The following is a 10,298-nucleotide window of genomic DNA, read 5'->3' on the forward strand; positions in this document are numbered from 1 at the left end:
ATTATTTTCATGAACAGATTGAAGTTTAGGCTGTGGCAATGGAGTTCAGGTTAGTAGTCACTGGTCAGATAGTTTCACCTATTGAAAGACTTTTGATTTAAGTAAGGGTAGTGCCGAACATCATTGACTTCCTACGTAGGCTACTGTAAACAGCTGTGGAGATGTTTTTTTTAGCTACTAACAGTACAGCGTTGCAGTGAGCTACACTGGTTTGAAACCACAGGTAATGATAATTTCACCAACAAATCGTTTACTTGTAATCTAACGTCATAATAAATCCTACAACGCAAATGTAATTGTGAGGAATGTTTATTTTAACGATTGAAAACATATGCATCATAGACCGCTGTAGTATTTGTTGCCCGGACAGAGGCTAATGTCATGATGCTAATGCTTCAGTGAAATAGTAGACTAATGTTTTCAAAAGTAGATGTAACTACTTCCTTATATCAGCTTATATTGTTTTTCATATCACAAAGTAAAATTAGTAAATAGTTATCACCCTGGCCTATTTGCTTGTGGCGTTTCTGCAGCTTCCTTGCAGTAAAGCAGTTAGCCTAGCTATCTCCCAGAAGTTAACGAGCTGCTAATGTTCAGCTAGAGGAAGTCACGCGATATTTCGTGACGTTAGTGATGTCAGTAGCGTCAGTGACTGTGGCTAGTAAGTTAGCCACCGTTAGCTTAACTTTTGCCACAAAAACTTAATTAAAACCTAAACCGTGCAACGGAACATAAATCCCAATAGAACCAACGTAATCGCGACCAAGGCGAACCATTTTGACATCGACGATGTCTATGTAGTCCAAATATTGACTGAGCCTTAGGGGCGCGAAAATAAACAATAATAATAAAAATAATATACATGTGAGATAACAATGGTTTGTGCTCGCCGAAGGCATATATATAAAAAATAATTATATTAATTATAATATAAAAAACTGATTCCTCACACACATCAAGGGGATTTTACTAAATGGAAATGAAAAGCTCTTAGTTGAAATGTGCTACTTGAAAAGTAGATATGATTTTATTTTCTGTTGTTTTGTTTTTTTTGTGCAATTTTGGGGGACAATGTTGGTGTTTCCAATGTTTTTAAATTAGGAAATTACCTCAACCTATTGGCTGTGTCCATCATGTGACTCTGTCCACAGGAATTCTGACGACTTTCCAGATAGGGGGGCGGACCCCAATGTGGCAAAAATCTAAATAAAATATAGCCTATAAAATGATGTTGAGATACTCAATCTCTTCTTTCCCTGTATCCTCAGGTATCCAATTGGTTTGGCAACAAGAGGATCCGGTACAAGAAGAACATTGGAAAGTTCCAGGAGGAGGCCAACCTGTATGCTGCCAAGACTGCTGTTACTGCAGCCCATGCCGTAGCGGCCGCTGTCCAGAACAGCCAGGCCAACTCGCCCACCACGCCCAACTCTGGTAGGGACCTACCACTTATGTACTTTGGGATTGGAATCATCAATGTTGGCTCTTTGTATCTGTATAGAGTGGGGTATAAAGTATGTACTCTGTGTACAGTGCAATGATGGGTATGAGAGACTACTGAGGTGGAAGTTTGATTCCCAAAATAACCAACATGCTTTTGGTCATGTGGTTAATTCTGCTATGTTTGTCTAGCGTGATGAAAACTAGTATATTCGTCCAAAGTGTAGGTCTTCGCCTTATCCTTATCCAAGGAAGCAATTTCAGGTCTTTAAAAGGATTTGCGATACCAATGACAGTTATCAAAACCGTAGTGAATACTTCAGCTGTTGGATTACATGGCCACAATGAAACTCTAGCACTCAATGGGGATGATTCAGAGACCATGCTTCTGAAGTGGCTCCCTTCTCTCCTACCCAGGATTCCAGATGAAAGATGAGGAGTTTCAGCTGGACACTGCCGAGAGCAAAAACTCCCTTTTATCCAACATGTTCACTGGTACTACTATTTTAGTAACACTCCTAAATGTCGTGAAATCACACTCATGTCAAAAGCAGTCCTCCCATCGGTTTATCCCCCATACCCATGCCACAGTAAAATCCTGACCCCCGTCTCCATTGACGAGTCTTCTGTTTATTTCATCAAGACGGTCGTTTGTTTCTTGTTCTGTTATTTCATGTATTTTATTAGAATCTCTCATTCTTGGCATCTTTTTCTCCTGGTCTACTGTACCCCTTTTCTCTCAGTTTTCTTTGGATGGATGGATGGATGGATGGATAGATAGATGGATGGCAGAGAGTATCTACCCCTGTGTCTGAAATGTCTTCTTTATTCATCAACATATATTAGGGGTGTAACAGTACATACAACACCGTTCAGAACGTACCGTGGTTTTGGGGTCATGGTTCGATACGAGTTCAGTACAACAGGAAGAGGCATCAAATCCCAAATGCTAGGTTTCCTTTCATATTACTTCAATGCCACAGTCTACATTTGATATCAATCTTTTCACAAAATGATTGTCTACACGACAGTGAAAACAGCTAACATTTTCCATTTGGGTCTTATTGGAGATTTGGAGATATTTTATTTTAATTCCGATGAGTGCCCTTGTTTTGCATATTGTTTTACACAGCTTATTGTCACTTAGTTAATTTACGTATCACTATTCCAGAGCAGGTAATGGCCAAATTGAGCATTGTTAAATGATAACGCTGACACAGTAGTTGAATCAACTTGTTTCAAAGGTTTTTCATTGTGGATGAAATGCTGGCTAGCTAACAAGCAGAAAGACAATATAAAGTACGCACTTTAGTGTCAGTAGAGATGCAGTGAATCTGTTGACAACAAACGACAAATGTTGCTGTCCAGGTGGTCCGATACAACAGCGCTATGTTTCAGACCCAGGCTGTCTAAAAGCTGTTTGTAACCTACAGTGGGAGAAGAGATAGCTAACAAGCTTCACATATTTAATGGGGGACTATATGTATTAGCTCTTTATCCAGCTAGCTTGCTGCGAGCATTTCTCAAACCCAGCACTAAAGTACGGACAGATAATGGAAAATTGTGCATTGTCTCATTTAATCTGATCAACCTCATAATTCGTTTCCATCCATTAGAAACGTCTGTGAAGATATATTCTTCATCTGACTGCATGCACCGAACTGTGATGTCTGCACCGTGAACTTGCAGTACCGTTACACCCCCATTATATGTATATATTACAACATAGGCCTATATTTGGTTAGTAATTCTATTGGTAAGATAATGACATGAAGTCTTCAAACGTTTTACTAAGGGGTCCTAAGAGACTGTTCATACTTGTGTGTGTGTGTGTGTGTGTGTGTGTGTGTGTGCGTATATGTGTGTGTGTTTTCCTCTCAGCATGACACTCTATTCAGCTGCTTCCATCTCTTCCTCTCCAGGTTCCTCTGCCTCTTTTAACCTCCCAAACTCTGGGGACATGTTCATGAGCATGCAGAATCTGAATGGGGCCTCTTACCAGGGGGCTCAAGTCGGAGCCAATTTGCAGTCACAGGTAGGAGCCAACAGCCAGGCCAGGAAGTTAGGTTCGGGGGCAAAGGTCACAGTAAAGGCTTTAGACTGTATGATTCTAACTCAGGTTTGAGGGGGATAACAATGGTGTCTAACCTTTGTAAGAATCTTAGGACTCTACCGTGTACAATGTGTACGTTGTTAATAGCAATTAATTACCCCCCTCCAATTGTAACTGTTTAATACACAGTATAGCATGTCATCTGTGTGACCTTACTGAATTTTAGTGTAGTCATACTGTAGATAACATGTCATATTCGTATTTATCACATTTGGCTCTGACTTGAGCTCTTGGGCTGGGATTCAAACTTGGGTCAAAACTTGATGTAACTGACCTCCATCCCTTTTTTTAAGAGTTGTATGTATGTCAATTGACATTCGTATCCGGTATCCGTGTCTCAGTTTACACTTCTGTGTTGTCTCAGTTGTCTCGTTTCACTTCTTTGATGCCATCGTCTTTGTCATTTTACTTTACACAGCTCTGCGTTCTTTCGACTATAGTGGTACTTTGGTAGCACTAGTGGAATCTCCTTACTTAGCTGTGTATGTTTTGCTTTCCTGTCTTTGTTGTGCTCTTCTTGGTTTCAAAATGGAACTACTTTTTAAGCATTACTAATATGCTACTTTTTTAGTGCTAGTGTCTTACTCGTTCAGTTCTTCTATTGTTCTCTATTAGTTCTGTGTGGTGGAAAGTGTTGCAAGTCAGTTTGTCATTAGATCTTAAATGTGGATTTTGATTTCTTTATTTGTGTCAGTTATTCAATGTTTCTTACCTACTTATATACATTGTCAAGATTTCAACATAAGGATAGCCTTTCTTGATAGTACCATGTATATTAACTACAGGGGCCAGAACACTATGTGCTTTGCTCATTTCATTTAACAAAACATCCATTATCGGGTCTCTCTCCACAGACACTACAAGGTCATATTCCCTTTGTACATGTTGTCCCACTGTGTCATTTTGTTATGGCGATTGTTATTGTCTTTTATCTCGCTCAATATGATGGAGTTCAAAATGATCAAAATGATGGAGTGGAATATGGCGTGACATTGACACAGTTTCTCCTCCTTCTTCTCTGTCTTTCTCTTGCCTTCCTCTCTGTTGTCCCCTACCTCCTCGATTCTACTTCCTTTTCTCTTTGTTTCTGTACCTCCATTTTCACATCCCCTCTTCCTGCTCCCTCATTTTCCTTGAACCCACTCTTGTTCTCTCTCTCTCTCTCTCTCTCTCTCTCTCTCTCTCTCTCTCTCTCTCTCTGTCTCTCTCCACAGGGGGATACCATACGCCATGCTATCAGTCAGACAGTAGGATACAGTGATGGTCTTCGACATCCCCTGTACAGCCCACACGGACCAAACGTAAGCACGCCCTCGTGGTAACCATGACGATGAATGACTTGGCCCCCGATCGTCTTGATAATGACTCCGAAAACGATGATGATGACAATGATTACAGTGCCAATGATGGCAATGATGAGTTTGAAAAACCATTTTCATTTCTCTCTATAACCATTTGACCTGGTTACACAGTTGTCGGATTCAAATGATGTTTCCACAGTTGCATGCTTTTCTCGCAGCATAGTTTTACTCTTACACATACGCAAACACACACATACACACACACACACACACACATCTGGAAGCACCCATGCACACACCTGCAAGCATGCACACACCCAGTACACAGACAGAATCACATAATTCAGTTATTTGAGGGGTGGGGGTGGAGGTAAGACTGTAAAATAAGTCTTGGGGTAATCTCTGTGCGCCAGGGCTTCTGAACCCCTTTCAGCAAGACGGCAGTGTGATCAAACCGCCGAGGAAATATACGACAGCCGAGATTAAGGACATGCCGCGTGATGGCAGACAAAAAAAAAAAGGCCCAGATAAATGTATGTCTTCATATTAATGCACATCCACGCACATACACACACATACACACACATACACCCGTCCCGACCCGTACGAATCCTCCATAGCCATTTAAATAGGAAAAAGCGTGCACGCTTCATTCTATTTATGAAATGCATTTCATAATACCCCCGTAGCGAAAGCCATATGAAAGGAAAAGGGGCGGAGGTGGCTAGGGAGGGAGTTTCTTCTCTTTTTTTTTTGTGGTGTGTGGCATATCTATGTTTTCATTTAACTACTTTGAAATGCTTCTGAGAGCCGCATTTGCAGTCCATCTTCTTATCACAGTAATGAAATATGAAACTGGAATTGCCTCGCAGCCATGTACAGATGTGACTATCGTCTTTGCTGATGAGGTCTGATAAGAAGCTTCTTTATAATACTGCAGACAATCCGAAGCTACCGTGGTGAAGATTAATTTATTGGCTGAGGATGAGCTGCGACGAGAAAAAGAGAGTGAGGGAGAGAGAGAGAGAGAGAGAGAGGTGGGGTTGGGGTAAGGGCGTTTTGACGGTTCTCCCGCAATACCAACGTGGAAAAATATACGAATTTCAGTCAATGAATTTAGTTCTGTTCAGCAGGAAAAGAAAAGGAGGCTGTAGAGTTTGTTACTCTAATCCCTCAGGATAAAATGGAGACCAGAGTATTCTCTAACACAAGGATTTATCGTTGTTATTTGTTTTCTGTTCCATGTTTACATGGATACTTTATATTGTATATGCTATATATATATAGCATATTATTATTTTTATTTTTTTATATGACAAGTCCTGATTTCTCCACTCAAAAAGAGCATCTCTCCATTCAGCTTGAATTGGTATTACCATCCACCGCGGTGAAAAGTGACACTTTTCACAACAGCTAGACGTGATAGAAAAAGGTTTTTCGTGAGGAGCGCTCATTCAGCAAGGTGTCATTTTGGTTTTGCAGAGCCGCCCTCTCTTGCCTTAGGCAGTAGAAGCAATGTGCCAACTTCCAGCAGCTTCAAAAAAACGTTTTGCACTTTGTCCCCCTCTTGCTCTCACCACTGTATTTAGGTCATGGATCAGTCCATCGGCATGGAACTGAGAGGAACAGAAGTGAATTTTATGTCAAATGACACACATACACTGACAGAATGCATACAAACACCTAATTAAACCTAATAACATACTGTAATTGCATTACTGTTGGAAACTTACCAGTGAAGACTTCACAAAAACTGACTGCAGTTTGCCACTGCATGATATTTGATTAAAGTAATTGAACCATAATTAAACAAGCTAAAATGTTTGTACAGATTAGCCATGAGCTGTACATAGCTGTCCAAGTATAGTACAACAAAATAAAATAGTATTCTTGTTATACACATGTCAAATTTAATAGTAAAAAATCAGTTGGGAAAACGTTTTTATTTCAATATGTTCATGTTGATATTGTTTCAAGTGAAATATGTCAAACCTATTATACAAATGTTTATGTTTCTGCATTCAGTTTGTTTCTCATGTGGTGCCGACCTAAATGTAGTCCAAAACAAGACCCTTTCAGCCTCGCAACAGAGGAAAACCCTCCCTCCATCACTTCCACTCACTGTTCTCTCCGTGAAGTGGTTTCCCGCGGCCTCTGTCCCATCTTCCTGACTGACACTAGAATATGCAGCGACAAGCCTCTACAAAAATCTGATCAGACATTGATTTTGCCACTCGCCTTCCACGACCAGGATGCGGGGCAAATTTGTCAGTGAGAGAGGGAGAGAAGAAGAGAGACTTGGCCTGCTCATGTCACTTTAAATGTAATGGGGTTCACCCCCTCTAGCAAGAAAGAGAGAGACAGAAAGAAGAGCGTCAATGGGAATGAGATATCGGATCTCCCTTCCGTGTTCGTTTTGTTATCCCAGGCATGGTACGCGCTTTAACTGCCAAGGGAGAACAGAAAGGTTGCCTCGCAATACCAAACATGCATCATATTGAAACGGACTGTCGTAAAGGCACAAAGAGCTTTGTGTTCACGTGCAGTGGGCAGTTTTACTACATGTTAATACGTAGTAGGGGGATACCTCACTGACTTGCTCCACCCAAGGTTTCTTCCATTTTTCCTTCTCTTCCTTGGGGGGGTGTTAGGTTGGTTTACTGTAGGTGCTGTTCTATGGGCCTCACAAAGTCCTCTGATATTGCCTGTAAAAAGGGATTTACAAATAACATTTCATTTGAGTTAAACTGTAATGTAACCTTGATTCAAAATTTCAATTAGACTTTTCTTTGTCTATGTCTCTAGGGTAATGGGGGTTGGCATGATGCGCCTACTCCTTCATCAGTGATATCCCCAACAGAAGGGCCGGGAAGTGTACACTCTGATACCTCAAACTGACCTCACCAATGCTACACAAGACCGCATCACAATCCCAAGCTTTAGACCAATGGAACTGAACCAGAAGGCAAAACAAACCAACTATTGGTCTATTCGGTATAACTCCTCCCTTTTTCTTCTTCTCCATGTTGGCCATTTTGGATTTTTGGTTTCTTGGTCCTCAAATAATCTCCACCACCAAGAATACATATTGGATACAGCTTTTTTGTGAGTATGAATATACATATACAGTACAAGACTGGATCAACTAACTAAATGTTGGGTTTTTAGAACAGGGAATTGGCTTATGAAAGGGACATATGAGAGAAGCCAATATAAATCCCAGGTAGACTCTGAAAAGCAAGACCTTTCTCAGCCCTCCAGACCTGCTCATTCAACATCATTTCTTCACTTCCCAGCAAAGACTGAAGACTTTTCTGACCCAATGGATTAAGATTTACGTGTATTGTACATCTATTGGGATAGGTGTGAAATTTCCAACTCTGTGCTGATTGGGGTCACAGAATGCCTCAACCCTTTTTGGATGGACTTAACTCTCCTCTAGTGGACTTGCAGCAATACTGATAAACAGTTGCAGGATCTGACAGCTTTCACTGAATGGCATTATACAGTTTGACGGCAGCTTTCATGCTCTTAACATATACTACTTTTAATCTTCTAAGTCAGTCTCCTGCCAACACTGCTCTCTTCAATGTTTGGATGGACATAATCAATCATGTTGGATGGGGGTTGCGGAACATCAAATGCTGTCATGAATCATTCACATTTCTACAATGAAGTGAAAGGCTACTGTATCTTAAGATAGCCCTCATCATGGTAATACCATTAAGAAGATCCAGTGAAAGTTATTTCACATCCAGGATTTGTTTGTATGTGGAAATAGGCCAGGTAATAAATTAGATCCAGGAAGTGTTTTGGGCTTTATTGTGGAGCACATTTGAGATGATTTCATTGGTTCCAGTTTGCTGATGGTAAGAATCATCTTTGCAAAATGAAAGTATTTTAAATACTGTTTTGCCCAATGGCTGATCAAACTAAAATAATAGAATGACCTTCTTCAAACCCCTTTGACATTGACTGCATCACATTTGTCACGTAGAATACTTGCATACTACCTCTTTAACTTTATCGCTACCATAACTTCAAGTCTTACTTTTTCAAATTTAGTTTGAACATTTCTTGTAATTAGCTCTTGTGTTCATTCACGTAATCTCTTGTGTATTCTGATATTGTTGAAAATTATTGTAACTTTACAAAACAGTATAGCCTAACTAAAGTATGGCAGTAGTAATTGGCAGGAGCAAGGGTTCATTTTTCCTTGAAGGCCAAATTCTACTCAATGGACACTGCAGCACCTGCCTTCGAAACAACATATCAGGTAACAGAACGATCTAAGGTCCAAAAGTATGTCCCGTTGTGGAAAGAAGAAGCTTCCCATAACATAAACGCTATATTATTTTACCACTCTACTTTTGAGTAGTTCATCTTGGTCGAAAGGTTTCTGAAATCCAGAACTAGCTTTTAAATACTTTTGTCTGTGGTCTCTGGAGTAGTGGCAGTTATGACCTAACGGACCATGATATCGCAAATTAACAGTAAAACTGTTGTAAATACCGAAGAACATTTTGAATGTTACCAATTTCCCAGCCTCCCCCTTACTTCCTGTTAATATGAATTACAAATCTAAAGGTTTCAGTCTCCAGACCTGTATATTTCAGACCTTGATTGACAGGGTACAGTACAACTACATTTTTCTTTTTTCACTTCTAATTTTTTGTATTGTATGCCATTTTGAAAACTGATAGTCATAAGAAGAATATTTGTGGCTGTGGTCCTAATGTAATAAATATGTTTTGTGTTAATTTCTAACCACACTAAGTGGAGGATTTGTTTTAACAAAAAGAGTCCTCTGTGGTAGTTTATGTGTAGTTTAAAACACGAAAATAAACTTTTGCTTTAATGCTTGGAGTAAGTTGCCTTTTTCTGGATGGAAGCATATGGACTTGTCTTGTCTCCTCAAGATACAAAGCAAAGGAAAGGATGATCTCTTATCTTCATCTGTCTGTGACACACTGTACTTGCCTTACCGATATGTAGATTGGACTGCGGATTACCTAGGAAATCCTCTACTAGGTTTAGGCTCTAAGCCCACATCCCAAGGTGTGCTCAGCAAATGCAAAATATATAATTCCACCTCAAACAAATGTTCTGGTTTGATTGGATAGAAAGACCCGAGAAGACAGCCATGAGACAGATGCAAACTGGCAGGCTAATGTTCTGTCACAAACCTTCTAAGTGACCTGCTCAGAGCCATTCAGTCATTGTCAGCACATTTATGGAAAAACTCCTGACATCATGTCGTAGTCACGTATAGACAGTTACTACCATACACTGCTCATGCAGTTCCAGGATCATGGGTATACAAATACTGTAAAAATGTTTGGTTGCTAACTAACCCAGAGGAACCTTGGAACAAAGCCAGCAGCATACTGACTGTGGGTGGCAGGTGACAAGATTAAATTAATAGCACTAATTGTGGTTGGAGC

At 40.2% G+C, this 10,298-nt stretch overlaps 1 protein-coding gene across 6 annotated transcripts in view; it reads left to right on the forward strand.

The window, feature by feature from the left end:
* The window catches only part of pbx3a (pre-B-cell leukemia homeobox 3a), a 47,116-nt gene extending 37,407 nt beyond the window's left edge, over positions 1 to 9,709 (forward strand). For 2 of the 6 annotated variants that reach the window (XM_047014950.1, XM_047014951.1), the window contains 5 exons: positions 1,269 to 1,434; positions 1,858 to 1,935; positions 3,363 to 3,475; positions 4,768 to 4,854; positions 7,660 to 9,709. In XM_047014950.1, the coding sequence (XP_046870906.1) occupies positions 1,269 to 1,434; positions 1,858 to 1,935; positions 3,363 to 3,475; positions 4,768 to 4,854; positions 7,660 to 7,752 (537 nt within the window). In that variant the 3' untranslated portion in view covers positions 7,753 to 9,709. The remainder of the gene's footprint in view (positions 1 to 1,268; positions 1,435 to 1,857; positions 1,936 to 3,362; positions 3,476 to 4,767; positions 4,855 to 7,659) is intronic. The other 4 variants (XM_047014952.1, XM_047014953.1, XM_047014954.1 and 1 more) reach the window with 2 other exon arrangements.
* Positions 9,710 to 10,298: the final 589 nt, after the last annotated feature.

Source organism: Hypomesus transpacificus, unplaced genomic scaffold (genome assembly GCF_021917145.1).
Source record: "Hypomesus transpacificus isolate Combined female unplaced genomic scaffold, fHypTra1 scaffold_27, whole genome shotgun sequence".
Taxonomy (NCBI): domain Eukaryota; kingdom Metazoa; phylum Chordata; class Actinopteri; order Osmeriformes; family Osmeridae; genus Hypomesus; species Hypomesus transpacificus.